General features: G+C 32.8%; 1 protein-coding gene across 2 annotated transcripts in view; it reads right to left on the reverse strand.

Annotated features, from left to right (window-relative positions):
- Window positions 1-17,811, reverse strand: part of MS3_00001276 (uncharacterized protein) — a 111,464-nt gene that overhangs the window by 76,640 nt on the left and 17,013 nt on the right. For both annotated transcript variants that reach the window (XM_051208740.1, XM_051208741.1), the window contains exon 3: window positions 1,769-1,875. In XM_051208740.1, the coding sequence (XP_051072558.1) occupies window positions 1,769-1,875 (107 nt within the window). The remainder of the gene's footprint in view (window positions 1-1,768; window positions 1,876-17,811) is intronic.

Here is a 17,811-nt window from a genome sequence, read left to right on the forward strand (position 1 = left end):
ACGACAAAAATCATGTACATTGGAAAGATAGGTGTTTTACTGAACATATTTTCAAGAACTTAAGCCTCTGAGAAAATAGTCCTTGTAGTTTGACAGTATGTCACTTGCTAGACATGGAGCATAAAGTGAATACAATTAATACATTCGAAGTAATTAACAAACAATCTAACTTTAGGCTAATATTACCATTTGTTGTAGGCATGGCAATTAGAAGAAATCAATCTGACATTTGTTTTAAAAAAAGTCCATGGTTAATCTTCATTTAACCTTTGATAACAAAGGGTGAAAGTAAATATTCTAGTCTATTTTTTTATACACATAGTTCCCTTCATCATTTTGAAAAGAGCAAGAACAAACATTCTAGTATAATAGCATGAATTCATTTTATTTCGTAGGTTCTCGTCAGCTGCTTACATCCTGTGATATTTAAAATCCATAATTACATAATGGGTTTAAATTGCTTACATGAGAGGATTTCTTTGGAAGTTATATTGAAGACATATTCGTAAAGTATATCATGGGTGTAAATGAAATTAATAGACTGAATGTTGTAAATATATACCTAATGTGAAAGAGTATTCTACAGCATTAATTGTGACAACAGTTCAGTGATGAAAACCCTAATTCTAATGTTCAACAGTAAACTCTTACCTTAATTCCTTGTATTAATTTATAACCTTCATTTAGACCTAGTATCAAATTGAATCCCCGTAAGGTCACGTTAGCGTCGCTTATAAGTCACCCATAAAATATGGTCCCATCTTACTGATGCATTTCATTAATTCCAAAGCATATTATTAATTCAAAATACTTAATCTTATGAGTTGGTACTTAAGTGAAGAAAATACAATGAAATACTCATTGAAATTCAACGTATTGTGATTGTTTAGTTTAAACAATTGATCACGACACTCTTCAATCTCATTGGACAATTATAATATTCGTTATTTCTTCCAACCTCAGATCCGGACTCATTATCAATACAAGGTCATGATATTTATCAGTTCAATCCTAATGAATTCATTCATAACGAAAGTACATCTAACCACGATAATTTACGTAGAAAAAATCTTTCGCCTGGGTCAAGGTTATGTCAATTATCTAGTCTCTTTGTCTATCAGAACAATGAAAATCTACTCCATATTTTTCACAATGAGTTCATTTATTGACCCAGATAATAAGACAAATTGATGATAAACAACAACTATAAAACATTTAACGACATATACAAACATATAACCATACAAAGGCACAGTTAAGTCATAAAAAGGTCATCATTAAAGCACAAAGGTCATGTTTTTGCACTAGAAACGACCTCAAGAAAAAACCATTAGTACATAAAGGATAAAAATAGAACATAAAAGTTCATTTGATGGAAAACTGAATGTTATAGTTAACATCAAATAATGATTATCATTAAACAACTCATCTATGTCATTTGTTTTCACTCTATCTCAATGCAAAAATTCTATCACACTTTTTGGTTTGTAAGCAGCTGACGAGAAACCTCGAAATAATATGAATTCATACTATTCTGCACCAATATTTGTTCTTGCTTTATTTAAACTTATAACCAGTTGTTTCGTTCCAGTATGAGACTACTCAGAAGAGTAAATTGATGACCTTGAAGACTTGTAACCTTTAGATCACTGAGTCGGCATTCCATGGTTTAAAAAAATTAAAAAAATAGTACCCAAACTATTTCAAATAACAGTCATAATAATAGAAATAGTAATAATAATAGTACTTGAAAGAAATCGACGCTCACCTTGCAGCCTTCACATGTTAATGCACCAAAATGAAAACCGGAAGATGGACCACTGCATACACGACACGGTATTTGGGAAATATCACAGCCAGCTTCACCACCGGGAGCTGTAGATAACATCATAGAGTAAAATTAGAAAAAAGAAACAAAAAGGTAAGGATTCAGAAATAGGAAAGAACATTGATAACGATTGCATTATCAAAATAAAAGAACTCATAACTGTTGACGTTAAGTCATAACTATTAAGTAAGATTCTAATATAGAACAAATCTATTAATTAAATATAACCTTTAAAATCTGAAACTAAGTTACAGTTCCATGAGAAAAACTAGTATTATAAGACGAATAAAACCATATCATAATGCTTTCATATCGTTCAACGTGAAACTGACTAATATAACTCTATTGAGCAACAATATAAAATAAGATAATCCAAAGTTCCATGGATTCCTAATAAGATGAATCAATAATTGATGATAAGAAGAGCAGAAATCTGTCTACAATGAGTAAATTTAATACACAAACATTCAGAAGGGATCGAAATAAAGTAACGCTAATGAAAAGAAAAAGAGATTAAATATTGAGAGAATGCAAACGTTCATCATTTTTAACACATAACATTGTCAAATTCATTAATACATGCCTTATTTTTGGTCTTTGTAAAATATTATAATTATGGACTTATAATTGCAGAGGCTGATGATGAAGTTATTGAAAACAACTGTTTGCTCAAATATTCTTCATTATTGAGAGAATGGTTTGAAAAGAAAGAATTAAAATAGATGTATGAAGGAATAACAGAATTCAATATCTAGATAAAGGTAAGGAATGAGTGTATTCATACCAATGCGGGCGATTGTAAAACACATGTTTCAAATCACTAAGTGTAGTACTCATGAATAAAACAACCAGGTAGTCTTCTTTTCTTAAAATACCTTAGACCAACAATCAGTGGCTTCAAGGTAAATAATACCACATTTTGGTATGGTTGACCCTAAGTTTTTTCCAATGTATTCCGACATCAATCAACCAACACCGCCCGTAGAAGAGGTAATGGTTAGGAACACGTAATACATGTACTAACTACCTCAGTATGAGTCTTTAGACTTATTACCCCATCAGCCGGATTCACATCTTTTTTAAAAATACCATTTGAATAATCTCAGCACTATTGACTCAAATATTTCACAATACCCAAAGAATGTTTCGAAGATACCTGCAGCCTAAGTATATCTTATCTTATAGGGTATACTTTAGTCATAGAGTACCACAAAATAGGTCTACTGTGCAGAATATTAGCCTTTTGATTAGCAGACAACTATCCTGTCTACGCCACAAATGAACTGAATTAGAAAGCCTCAATCGTAGCTCTCTGAATTAGTGTCAAGCATCAACCCAACAGAACTGATTAATCATCTAAGATGAAAATAAAAGCTGAAGTATACTTAAATCTGGAATTACAAAACACAATATCTTTGTATGATAGTTAATAAAATTGAGTAAATCACAATTCAAATAAACACAGCATTTCAACTAAATAATTCAATAGAGACATGTCTATTGCATGACTTTAGAACTGATACACAATCTTTTCATAATTGTGTTTACTACAGGATCTGTATAAAACGAAACAACATACATTCATTGAATACTTCATATTTCTGTCAGTTAATATCAATCAACCTATGATTAAATAATCAATCAATCAATCACTCAAAATAAACTAAGGCCAACATATATTGTAATGTATGTGTGGTATATGCCACTTGTGTTGACAGATACAAGTAGTAAATAACATCAGTCAGAAGGGGAATATCTCACAACAGAAAGTTGAGAAGATCAAATTGACGTAAACAAAAAAATGTAAACAGAGAGTAATTGTAATAAACAACAGGAATAAAGGAACGATAAAGTTTATAAGATGGAACTGATGGAACATGCAAACTGAAGATATTCAGGAATGTTGCATTAAACAATCAATTGATTGTCCCTATCAAGTCTTCGTTCAACACATATGTACTAATCTTAGTATGTACAAAATGTGTATGTAACTAATGTTTTACATAATATCTAACAACTGACTAAATGAAGAAAGGATAATTCAAATGATGACTGTTATATATTAATGAAACGTGCATGCTACATTCCATTGTTAATCACTAAATTCATCTTTATTTAAAAATGATTATGACTTAACCGTAGTATTAAAATTATTTCGTACAGGATATAAATATGCTAAAATAGACTGATAGATAACAGTCCTAAACATCAATAGGATCATTTAAACAAGCAATACTTATTTGTTCATTTATTTGAACATGTAAACATTGGTACAAGGAGGTACCAAATATATATGCGCCACAGTTCTTTATTCGATTTTTGTGGGGGTTGGAATATTGCCCGGATGCTCATACCGAAGCAGGGAAGTACTGAGTTGTGATTATATTACAGCCTATTTAACCAAGTTTAAACAAGCAATACATAGAAACTAGTACGACCCAATTCAATAAGTAACCCCATAAGTTCGTGTAAAATGCTTCCCTTCAAACTTATTATACGATACATAAAGATATAATCAGATATGAACAGTAGAAAGGAATTCAAACTTGAAACCTCTAGTTAGATGGGAACTGAAGACATAATAAATCAACTAGGTAGTAATTTTATTCAAATAAATGAGTAATTGTTTCTCGGTTAATTTGGGTAGTGAACTGATAGTTTAGTCGTTCAACATTCATGAATTAAGATACAAGATTAAACTTCATTCTGTATACTCTAATTTTTGCAACCTTTCTGTATTAAAAACAAGAAATTGAAAGTGGTTACTAAAGTGAAAAAAAGAGGTATCTCATTTATGAAACCAGCTTTAAACTACACTTTGATTGTCTAATAGCTAGCAATACTATTAGCCAGATGATTAAGCAAAAACAAGTAGTTTAAATGGGTTTCGGACCTGTGATCTACTTGTCGAAAGTCAAGCATCTTAAACCACTACGTCATGATTTTACATTCAAGACAAAACATAGGAAAAAACTAATACAAACATGTTTTATAGAATGTTTTTCATATGTGAATGAGCCAGTCATTAGTGAATAAATATTGTCTTTTCATGCGATGGTGGTCGAAGGTAGACGACAGGAAAACCTTGGACCTAGGTTTCGTGCTATTTAGCATTCGTCAGTAGGGTATACCTTTAGTCTTAAGGGAACTGATGTTCCCTGATGAATTGGATGCCGTTTCACTCAACTTCACAGTCAGAGACGTTGCCACTGAGCTATTCGAGCTGCGACTGACCTCCTACAGGACTGAGATGTTGCACTAAGAAGGATCTGACAGACATGACATTGATTACTACCCAGTGATTAATCAATTAAAAGTTGTCTTTCCATGGATTAGGGTTGTAAAAAATTAGAAAATAGTAATGACTAAGCAACAAGACAATACTGAATTTATAATTTGTAATAACCTAACTATTTTATGAAGAGTAATTTTAGACATTTAAATATTACTTTTTATTATAAATTATTATGTAATATTAATAGTGTTGTGATTATATGAATGTCTATTTATCCAAGTTCAATCCACATTTACCATTAACTAAAAGCTCTGGTGAGACTATAATTTATGGACCATCTTTGAGTAACGCCAAGGTGACCTTGAGAATGTACACCTAGTAACCAGGACTAAATGAAGGTTAAAAACTAGCTTGAGGAAATAAAATTATGATTTACAGTTGATGGTTAAGGGTAAGAATTAGATTTGGAGTTATCATTACGAACTGACATTAGCTAAAATGCCAAAACGCTATTTAGCTAAATGGATGAACGAATCTAAGACCTATTATCTTGTATCTGATTGATTCATCCATAAATTATAGTCACACCGACCTTTTTTTCAAATTATTTTTATCACTACTAGTACATTTGTCTTTTTATAATCAATTTGTACTTTCTGCCCATTATGTATTATTATGCGGTCTATTTCATTGTGATCATTAACTCAGATATTGACTTGATTGGTTTAGTATATTGATGTACCCATGTAAATATTCATGTAGATTAGAGTAAAGCCTGATGAAGATCTAATTGCAAAAAAAAACAAACAACAATATTGTTCGCTTATATATATTTTGTTCTGATTATCATAATGGGAATCTTTAATATTCTAATTAAGAATAATTATTTTTAATTCATTCAGTAAATACCGATAATGATGTATTCAATTGTGAAGTTTGAGTCTTACTACCGTTTAGCTATTCAAATCAGATTTTAGATATTGTGTGCTTAGAAAGATTTCACATTAACTTATATCTCTTCATCATGTATTAACAACCTAGTTACAAATATATAATGAAGTATCTCGCGAGGTGGGATCGTGGATGTGCACTGCCGAGGAGTCCCACAATAGGACGAAACGGCCGTCCAATGCTTTCAGGTTTTCCATGGTGGTCTAGCTTTGACTGACTCATGATCTTAACCATTCAAATTATTTTATTATTATTTAATAAAAGAACAGTTATAAAAAAAACCTGTAGCCTCAGGTATCCTGGTGATATCTTAACAACAATGAATTAATCCGTTTACAATGTTTACAAATGTCTCATTACGCGTATCATCATTATATTTGGAGAAAAAAACTTAAATACACTGGTTCACATGTATTTTATGTGAGTGGGTGAGTGAGTGAGTGAGTGAGTGAGTGAGTGAGTGAGTGAGTGAGTGTGTGTACATAATTAAAACCAAAGAACCGGCATCAATGTAAATAATTAATAGTGTATAATAAAATAAATACAGTGTTATTGATAAGATTCAATTCAACATAACCATATACACAAATACGCATATAAGTGAAACCACATGTAAACAGGTACACAAATATGTATTACAAAAAAATATAAATCCAAGTGTAATAATACATTAAAGAAAGCCAAAAAATATGTCAAAATATAATGACTTTCAATCAATAATATGATAAGAGAAAAACAATCAATACCAGTGCCACTGTTACAACAACAAAAAACAATAACAACAGCTACCACCATTATTATTATTATTATTAGTAGTAGTAGTAGTAGTACTAATGTCCATGATCTAGTTCGTAACCCTATGATTTACAGGACGTAAATAAACATGAAAACAAAAGATGGAATGAGTATGTGTGTGCGTGCGTGTGTGTGAGTGAGAGAGAGAGAGAAATGAATAATTAGATACATAAGGAAGAGTAGGACAAATAAATAAGCAAATAAATCAACAAACGAAATGCTAAAGTAATAAGATTGGTAAATAAACAAAAAAAGGTCATAGATAAATAGAGCAAGTAAACAGATGGAAAAAAAAACAAAACAACAAGCAATCAATAAACAAATCATGATGATAATACTATTGATTATTTCTTTTCTCCTTATACTCGACATGTATTATCGTCTATGCGTTTGTGAGAATGGAGCAATGAAATAATGGGAAAAAGATTTTTACTAAAACTTAATAATCCCTAAGCAAACACACGGGACATGTTATGTTATTGTTCCTATTAAGTGTATTGGGCTTTTGTAAGGTTAGCTTAAGTTGGCTGTTAACTTTTCTTTTTAAACATAGAGGTCATTGTCAAAAATAAAGTTGGATAGTGGATAGCAGCGAGATCTGAGAAAAGGGTTTCATCTTATTTCGAACTCGCTAGCTAAATATACTTGCATACTAATGTTGATATTTACACCAAGACTCGAGCTCAATACATTTCTCTTCATTAAGTTGTTGTGTCATGACAGCCACAAGCTCGTGCAACGGGTAGGAATCTTGTTTTCAAGAATGTGAATTTTTAATCAGGGGTTCGGTGCATAATATGTTGGCGTTTAAAGAGAGTCCCAAGTAGAATGATACACGCATATTAAATTCCACTGATAGCTACTAACTATTTATGTAATTTTAATAGTTGAGATCATGAGTCGATCTATGCTAGACTACTATGGAAAACCTGGAAGCACTGGACAGCCGTTTCGTCCTACCGTGAGACTCCTCAATAGTGCGCATCCACGACCCCACCTCGCGAGGTTCGAACCCAGGATCTATCAGTTTCGCGCGCGTACGGTTTATGTATACATTAAATTAAATTATCTTCTCCATGATAAGCGAAATCAATATTTCCTTGAACATTTTCTATCATATAAATGTAATGAAGTTATCCAGTAATGAAAACATGATGGACTGAAAATTAAAACGGAATTCCGTTTTGTAAAATATACCCAACTAATGTATGAACATTGTTAATGGAATATGTTTTTCTCATTAGAAATAGGTAGGTAGATAAGTCTAATGGGATATTAATGTAATTTAAATGTTAATTAATTAACAGTAAACTGTTTCAGTCGGTAATAAGCAACGTAGAACTTGACATATCTGTGAAACGATTGAAATCATCACAATGAAATGAAATTATCGAGACAAATATGAGAATAGTAGAATTATTAACGGTGGTAGTAGAAAAGATTACTAATTACCAAATACTGGTTCATAAACTCGATATTAAGGGATATTACTTTTGCGACCCACTAGTGTTACCACCATCTTAACCGTAAATACGTATTTATTTATCACAGATTTATACTGTTCGCACGACATACTGTGTGAATAAACTATCGGTGGTTTTATGTCTAGTAATGGTGGAAATAGAGAAGAATAAATAGAGACTACCATTCATGAACAAAATATGGATTCAAGGAGTAGAGGAATTTTTCAAAAGATTAAGAAACTTGTGAGCTAAAGGAGGGAAAAGATGAATACACCTGGGTCAATGATTCCGATTCTGAGCTATGTTACAGATTGTCTGTAGGCAGTGGTTACAATAATCTAGAGGATCACAAACAGGTAGTCTAAACTTATCTACACGGATCAGTTCAAAAGTCACTAATTTCATAAAATGAAGCTACATGTTTATTTGATCGCTTCTATAACATTCTTCCAACGTACTCTAACATCAGCCATTATAGTGCTTTGAAGAAGGTTATGACTGTCATCTACATGTTATGATATTCTTTCTAGGCCCTCACACGTAAAATAAATTTATAGCTCTTAGATTAAAATTTCCAACTAGTCGAAAAATTTCTATTTTGTAAACTATATACAATAATCTTTGCTTATCCCAGTATGAACTCCACCTGGAGACCCTCTGGGGGCTACTGCCGGTCCCAAGTCCAGATAAAGGAGGAAGGTTGGGCATGGGGTTAGCGACCCCATCCCGTAGAAAACTAACTCGTTAAAAATACGTTAACCAGAAAAATTATCCCAGTATTACAACACAGTCATTATCTAATAACACTAGAAAAACAAGTCAATGTAACTAGACGTTTTTAAACAAAATCATCTTAATCCGACGAAGGAGAAATAAAAATTAATCATTCATTTCGTCGTTTTTTCTATAAAAAAAATAAAACGTTTTGTCAAATTTAACTAGAATTTTATGTTCATAGATCACACAAAAGTTATATCAGTTATAATTATAGTCTTGAAATGACAACTCAATTGATCTGAACGGACCATAACATAAAATATATCTAAGTAATTAGTGTTATATATATGACTTATTTTTCTATTTGAACACTTAAACATTGATACAAAGCTGAACAAAAAGATATATGCAATATACAGAGTAGTTTTCAATCAATTTATGTATGGTTTGGGACATCATCCGGGCGCCAAAACCAAAACAAGTAGTTTTCTTAAGGGTCTACTCCCTGAATATTTGACTTGGTGATCTAATCCACAAGGCAGTAGAACAACGTTAGGAAATGCAGTCTCATGATAGGTTCATACTGTATTTGTTTCCTCAAGATCATGTGGATCATTGGTTTGGAATCTGGGTTTTTCAACTCCCTTTGGTTAATCATCCATATCCACTAACCCGATTAAAGCGCCAAACATTCATTATCGCAAACTCATTTACTTAGTACAAATTTATGAACTTTATTGTAAGCCACAATGTATGTGTGGTAGCTAGTGATTATATGCAACTAACCAAACTGCAGTAAATAAAGATCAATTTGAATATGAACTTAAATAACTGAAGGTTAAGCAGTTTAGTCCTCATACCCCCTGGTATGGCCGAGAGTGGGATGGGCCCGCACTCCCTCTCGAAATGCTCTCACACGGCCACGCGTATACAGCCTCTACCAGGGAAGTCCTACTCACTGCATTCTCACGGCATCACTGTTGTTTACGAAATTTAGAGGACGAAAAGCGAATGTCCGGTGCTTTAACCGGATTCCAAGCCAATGGTGCACATGAGCTCCAGTATCCTGTGGCAACAAATGGAGTATTAACCAATTGTTGGTCACCGGCTACCATGGGACTACATCTCCTCACGATGCCCCACTGCCTTGTGGGCCAGACCTTTAGATCAAAGGGTCGGGATGTGGCCCCCTAAGAAAACCACCTTCTTCGGTTTGGGCACCCGGTCAGTATTCCAGCCCTCACACAAATCGAATGATTTATGTGGCGCATATGTATTTGTTGCCTCCTTGTACCAATATCTGTGTTAAAATAAATAATAATAATCATACTGAGTATAGGACTTAGACCTATAGGGTCAATTTCATATGAAGTCTTAATTGGGTACCCATCAAAATCTCAAACTAGGGTTAAACCATGACCAGATCCATCTGAGTTTTTTTGGGTCCTCCAACTGAGTTTTACCTAAGGCAAGAGCCTTCAAATGCAGTGGTGTGCCCGTGAATTGGGTGAGTCTCCTCTCTCTCTCTCTCTCTCTCTCTCTCTCTCTCTCTCGAATTCTTCTCATGAGGACACATATCTAAACATTTTGTCAGGGAGGTTCTACCCACAGCCTTTGTATGTTAGGATTTTTGAAATGATCTGTCCACGGATCTATGATCTTCACTTACCCAATCCTTATAACTCATGTAACCTCGTCAAACGTGACACATAAGTATGTAATCTTACGCATATGTAGTCATGATAATCTTCGTCATCTTTATTTTTTCGATTATGAATGTTTACTAGGGAATATTATGTCATGTTTCAGCATGAATACGGTTGTGAGCAGTTGATGAGGAATGATGAAATAAAAGGGAGAAATTCATATTATTTTGATAGTAGTTGGATTGATAGTAAGTTCAATTATGAATAACCCGGTGCACGATCATAAAAAGAATGTTACAGTTAAATAACAAAAGAAAGAGAAGAACAATACAATAAACCATTGTTTAACAAGTTGTTTGTTGGAAAAGGTAAAAGGAGCGTTCGTAAAAATCAAATGTAGATACAAAAACCAGATTTATTGAGTGATATTGAGGGTTTCTGCTATATAAAAAAGAATTATGAGTAAACTATGCGGTATATTCGGTGGAACCCGATAGATAATTTGAAATGATTTGTTTATTAACTGTCCCGATGTAATCCATTATAAAGCTCTTAATTGATAATACTTTCTGTTGCCTAACTAAATAGGATGATGCTCGGAAACAAACTGACAGACTTGTATAATCGTCCAATTTCTCCCACTTTTATATTGTACATATTCTCAACATTCATTCACTGACTCTTACATAACTATATCATTAAAATATTTAGTTAGTTCTTTCTTTTTATATATGTTATGCAACGTAGCAACTATTTGATGTCTTTAAGTAATTACTTTATTATAATTCCTTTTGATAAGTCTTGCAGATTGTACGCTATATTCGTTTCCTAAGCTATTCTGTAATCCCCAAGCTAGAACTATACAGCGACCTAAACAACGAGAGAGAAGACGCAAAACATGCGAGAAGTATTTTACTCCAAGGTTCATTCCAGTGCAGAAAATATGGGGTTTTTATAATATTTTAAATGTCCTTTGGTTGCTCAAAGATTCTGGAATGCTACTAAACATAGTAGCAGTGTGGCAATCAACCAATCAGAACCTCTGCATGTGACGTTTCACTTCCTTGATATTTTTGGCCAAAAACTTCAAGTGAACGCTGATTGGATGAAACGCATCTTAGTGTTTCCTGATGATTGTTTGTCTTTTGCAAGCAATTTTCTGGATCACTCCAACACCTTTGCTTCCAGTTATTCAATATTCTTGTATAATCAATATGTCATTATGTAATTATTACGTAACGTGACTACTCGGTAAGTGTTATTTCATTGTTCTAAATCATATATATATATATATATATATATATATATATATATATATATATATATATATATATATATATATATATATTACAATGGTTGAGATAATGAGTGAGTGAATTGAAGCTAGACCACCATGGAAAACCTGGAAGCACTGGACGGTGGTCTACCTTCAATCCACTCGTGATCTCAACCATTGAAATTACTATATAATATTCACAAAAACCCTTCTCTGAATATATACATATATTATTGTAGAGCCATAGTGAAAAACTAATTATAAAGAAAGTTCCTCTCTATATATCGGTCCTTTTAATTACTTATATGTTGTTTAGAATTAACTTAACCTCTCTACTTTGACAGACAAAAAAAGGTCAATCATCATTATTCCCCAATATCACTATAGTTGTTAATGTCACTCAATAACAAAGTTTTATTATTTATTTAAACACATGAACATTGGTACAAGGAGGCAACAAATACATATGCGCCACATAAATCATTCGATTTGTGTGAGGGCTGGAATACTGACCGGGTGCCCAAACCGAAGAAGGTGGTTTTCTTAGGGGGCCACATCCCGACCCTTTGATCTAAAGGTCTGGCCCACAAGGCAGTGGGGCATCGTGAGGAGATGTAGTCCCATGGTAGCCGGTGACCAACAATTGGTTAATACTCCATTTGTTGCCACAGGATACTGGAGCTCATGTGCACCATTGGCTTGGAATCCGGTTAAAGCACCGGACATTCGCTTTTCGTCCTCTAAATTTCGTAAACAACAGTGATGCCGTGAGAATGCAGTGAGTAGGACTTCCCTGGTAGAGGCTGTATACGCGTGGCCGTGTGAGAGCATTTCGAGAGGGAGTGCGGGCCCATCCCACTCTCGGCCATACCAGGGCATGTATTTTTAAAGTTAAGTGATTAAGTGATACGGTTTAAGCTAGTAATAAAAAGTCTTAAAATGAAATGATGAAAGGCAAATGAACACAACTTCACTACAATAAACTAATATCATTATTACCACGACTACTAATACTATAATTATTACAACTCAATTATTTGAAAATTGAACACCATATTACTTAACATCGTATTTATAGTTTGATAATAAATATTGTATACTATTTCGTGTATATGAATGGACATTCTAGTGTTGATTAGAGTACACATTCTAACTAGAATATTATTCATTAATGTGTGCTCATTGCTTTGGTATTTTTTCTCAAAACAAACAAACAATATATTTATATCCAAAGAATTATTTATCCATACATATTTTTGTAATTGATAGTATATAACAGTAAAACATAAAGAAAGAATGAAAAGAATAGAGGGTTGGGGCACGGAATGAAACATTACCATCTTCACTCATTCTAATTACAATAGAATTGTTATGGTATAAATAACCACTATATATATATATATATAGTCCATATGGATGTTTAGGCAAAACATTTCCTAATTCTATGTTGTTGTGGTCTTTTTGTTTTCATGACAAAAGGATCATTATTTAATTTGCTTTTTTTTTAGAAAAAATCTGTAAAACACAATTTAAAAAATAACTAATTAATTAATAGTGTTGGGAATGGTTGGAAGGAAGTTAGGGGCTGCCAAATCAAAACATGTCATCAGTGTATGAATTCACTAACTACTGGTCTGAGCCATGTTGGTAGATCCAGACTATTTGGTTGGGGGTACGCATGACTATTATAATCAATGGTTGGAGACTGTGGGTGATATGGCTCAAAATCGATCGATCACAATGTCGTAGGTGTATACACCCTTTGTCTTCCCTTAAACTATAAGATTAAAATTATTTCATATCTTTCTTTCCTTCTTTCTGTACTATGTCCTTACATAAAATCTTTCCTTACACCATTGAGTTAACTGCTTCTATGAATCCGGTGTTCGTCTTTCTGTGCTAATGAGGTGTGACAATTTGGGACGATGCATGCATGTGCCTGGTCCTACGTTGTAACTGACTGACCAAAGAATAAGAGATCTGTTGATTACCTTTAACAGTAGGGTTAATTAAATTCTTTTTCAAATGAAAAAAGAAAAAAAGACCTAAGGGATAAAAACATAATCCAATTGACTATGATTGAATCCATGACATCTCTTACTGACTCTCAATCTCTCTTAACATATGATATTGATTTAAAATATAATTATTTTGTTTAGATTAAGATTAGTTCATTAAAGTTATTCATTATGTGATTAAGATAGTAATGACTAACTATACCTGGATCAGTAATATTGAAATATACATGTATATTAAAATTTAATAAGAGGAAAATACTATATAAAAGTTTTATCCATGATAATGAATTAGTGATTGATGTACTCTTGACTTGAATGCAATGAAATTGATCAATAATGGCACATAAATGAGATATTTACCTAGATAATAAGGCGTAAAGAATGATGTGGAAATGTTTGTTCTATGATTGTTTACTATACTATTTGTAAAGCAGTTGGATTTCGAAAACATTTGTCAAAATATAAATGAAAAGTACATTCTAACTTTTAGGTCCTATAGTTCATTAAATATCATATGACAAAATCGCCAATTTGAACACTGACTTTTATGACCTTGTCCTTGTACTAAAACAATGATGTGTTAATCAGCATAAGCAGTCTTGAGTTCACTCAGGCCTTATTGGTCCTCTGAAATAGTAACTTCTCGTTTAAACCAATCCAGTTCAGTTCAGAACACAAATATCATTTTCCGATTTATGAATCGTATATTCCAGACATACACGGTTTATATATCAACTAACCAGATCGCATGACGCCATAAAATGAGAAATAGTTATTATACAAGATCAAGCCAAAAGTTTCTATGGGTATGAGAGTAAATTGTATAATAGTAGCCAACAGATCAAATGAAAGCTTACAATAAGAGAAATATCAATATATAATCTAGTAGCTTAATAGTTACGAATATATATATATATATATATATATATATATATATATATATATGTAATAACAGCTCATAAATAGTTCCCAGAAGCTACCCATGATCAAATCTTCCTCGGACAGAACACTAACTTATAATCCTAATGTACTGGGTGTAAATGATTAATATAAACTCATCATAACTAAACGAAGGATAAATAACATAGAATATGATTCCTATAGGATAAATAATCATAAATGAATAGAAATCGACCATAAATACAATCACATTTCAACATTTGTAAGATATGAATAAGAACTAAAGTGAACCGAAAGGAATACTTTGCACTATTCATTGTTATTTATACGTATCCGCTTAGGATATACGCATATTGTTAGCAAAAACTGATCAAAACTCAATTCTGAATATCAATAACAGGATAATATACACATATTCTTAGCAATAAACAGTTTGGTAAGTTAATTTCCTAATATGTACCAAGCTTTTATATGACTGTCAATTGGTTTCACTCAAGGTAAACTAAGGAGTATGGACGATGTCCTTTGTAAGTCATCCACTTTGACAGTATATATCGAGGTGAGAAATCTGAGAGACAGTTACTCGAAACAATAATAATAATCTATAGTTTAAATTTTTTTTACAGTTGAATTCAAGAGTCGATCTAAGCTAGACCATCATTGAAAATCTGGAAGCACTGAACGACCGTTTCGTCCTTGTATGGAACTACTTTGCAGTGCACATCCACGATCCCGAGACTCAAACCCAGGACTTTCGGTTTTACTAGCGAACATTTAACCTCTAGACCCCTGAACTGGCATCCAACGATATTAATGTCGTGAATTGGCACTTCTGAAAAGCCCCACACTATAAAGAAACGGCTTTCCAGTACTTTCAGGCTTTCAGTGATGGTCTAGATAAGATCAACACTAATGAATTCAACTGTGAAAATACTACAATCTCCATAAATCTCTATATTGATAAAAGAAAAAAAACTTTAAACTAAAATAGAAACATTGAAGAATTCTATTAAATAGAATTACATATAAAGAATTAAGATCAAAGTATGCTATAATTATAAAACTCTATGTAATTACAGTTCAATCTGATCTCTTCCTTACTGAAGGAAATACATGAATATTCAAAAAAAAGAAGGAAAAAGAACACAGGAATACAATAATGAGAAGTTATAGGAACAAATTGTATGAATTACTATAATATAAGTCGAAAAATTAATACTTTCCAAATATTTAAAACTTATTCACTAGGTGTACAATATGTATACTCAGTTTTAAATCTTACATTTTATATTCTGGATTATAATAATAATAATAGTGTTAAAATTACTTCAGGTGCACAGTATGTTATTATTCGTTTAAAACAAATGCGTGGAGTAGTCGCTTAGGTGAGACTATAATTTATGGACGAACCAATCATGTACAGGATATCAAGTGTCGAATTTTGGCGCGAAATTCACTCAATCATTTGGTTAAATATAGTTTTGGCATTATAGCTTATGTCAGTTCGTGATGAAAACCTCAAATCTCATTTCTAACCTTAATCATCAACTGTAAATCATAATTCTAAATCGTCACATGGTCTTGGTTATCAGGTGGACACTCTCAAGGTCACTTTAGCGTCGCTCAAAGGTCATCCATAAATTATAGTCTCATCGTCTATTCATTAGAATTCAGTCTCTAAATTAACATGAACAACCTTATAATATAACATAACAACGTTAAAAATCATATAGTTCATTTTTTTTAATGGCTAAGGGTAGACTACCTCAATCAGTCATTCATAATCAACGTAGAACCTGCCACATATCAGTAACGGTTCAGGTTGTCACAACATATTAGCATAGTAAAATGAAATTGTCAAGATAAATCTCAGAGTAGCAAAAGTAATGACAGTATCAAAGGTAGTAAAAAAAGATTAGACTCATGAAGAAGGAATGGATTCGTACAATAAAAAAAATATCTAAAATAATTCTAAAGCTTAATATCAAAGGGAAAACAAAAAGTAAATACACTTGACTCATTGTGACGAATTCTGAAACATGTTGCTCAAAGTATCGAATGTTATTAGGCATATGTAATACACATTCTAACCACCTCAATCGACAAAGCTTCACTGCCCCAAAAACTAATTTACTAAACTTACTTAGCACTGTGTTCAATAAGATTTAAGTTGAAGGACAAGTACCAACAGACTGGAAAGGACTTCTGATCGAAAAACCAAAGCAAGTGTGGTAACTACAGGGGCATCACTCTTCTCTCAATACCAGGAAAAGTCTTCAACAGGGTATTGTTAAACAGAATGAAGGACTCCGTAGACGCCAAAGTTCGAGACCAACAGGCTGGATTCCGTAAGGATAGATCGTGTACAGACCAAATCGCAACTCTACGGATCATTATGGAACAATCAATTGAATGGAATTCACCATTCTACATCAACTTCATTGACTACGAAAAAGCATTTGATAGCATGGATAGAACAACACTATGGAAGCTTCTTCGACACTACGGCGTGCCTCAGAAGATAGTCAATATCATACGGAATTCCTATGATGGGTTAAACAGCAAAATCGTGCATGGAGGGCAATTGACAAACTCCTTAGAAGTAAAGACCGGTGTCAGGCAAGGTTGCTTATTCTCACCCTTTCTCCTTCTCCTGGTGATCGACTAGATCGTGAAGATGTCAACATCTGAGGGGAAGTACGGGATACAGTGGACATTTAGAATGAAGCTGGATGATCTAGACTTCACAGATGATCTGGCTCTTCTATCCCAAACGCAACAACAAATACAGGAAAAGACGACCAGTGTAGCAGCAACTTCAACAACAGTAGGTTTTAATATACACAAAGGGAAAAGCAAGATTCTCTGATACAACACAGAATGCACCAATCCAATCACAATTGACGGAGAAGATTTGGAAGATGTAAAAACCTTTACATATTTGGGCAGCATCATTGATGAACAGGGTGGATCTGATGCAGA

This window comes from Schistosoma haematobium, chromosome ZW (assembly GCF_000699445.3).
Source record: "Schistosoma haematobium chromosome ZW, whole genome shotgun sequence".
Lineage (NCBI taxonomy): Eukaryota > Metazoa > Platyhelminthes > Trematoda > Strigeidida > Schistosomatidae > Schistosoma > Schistosoma haematobium.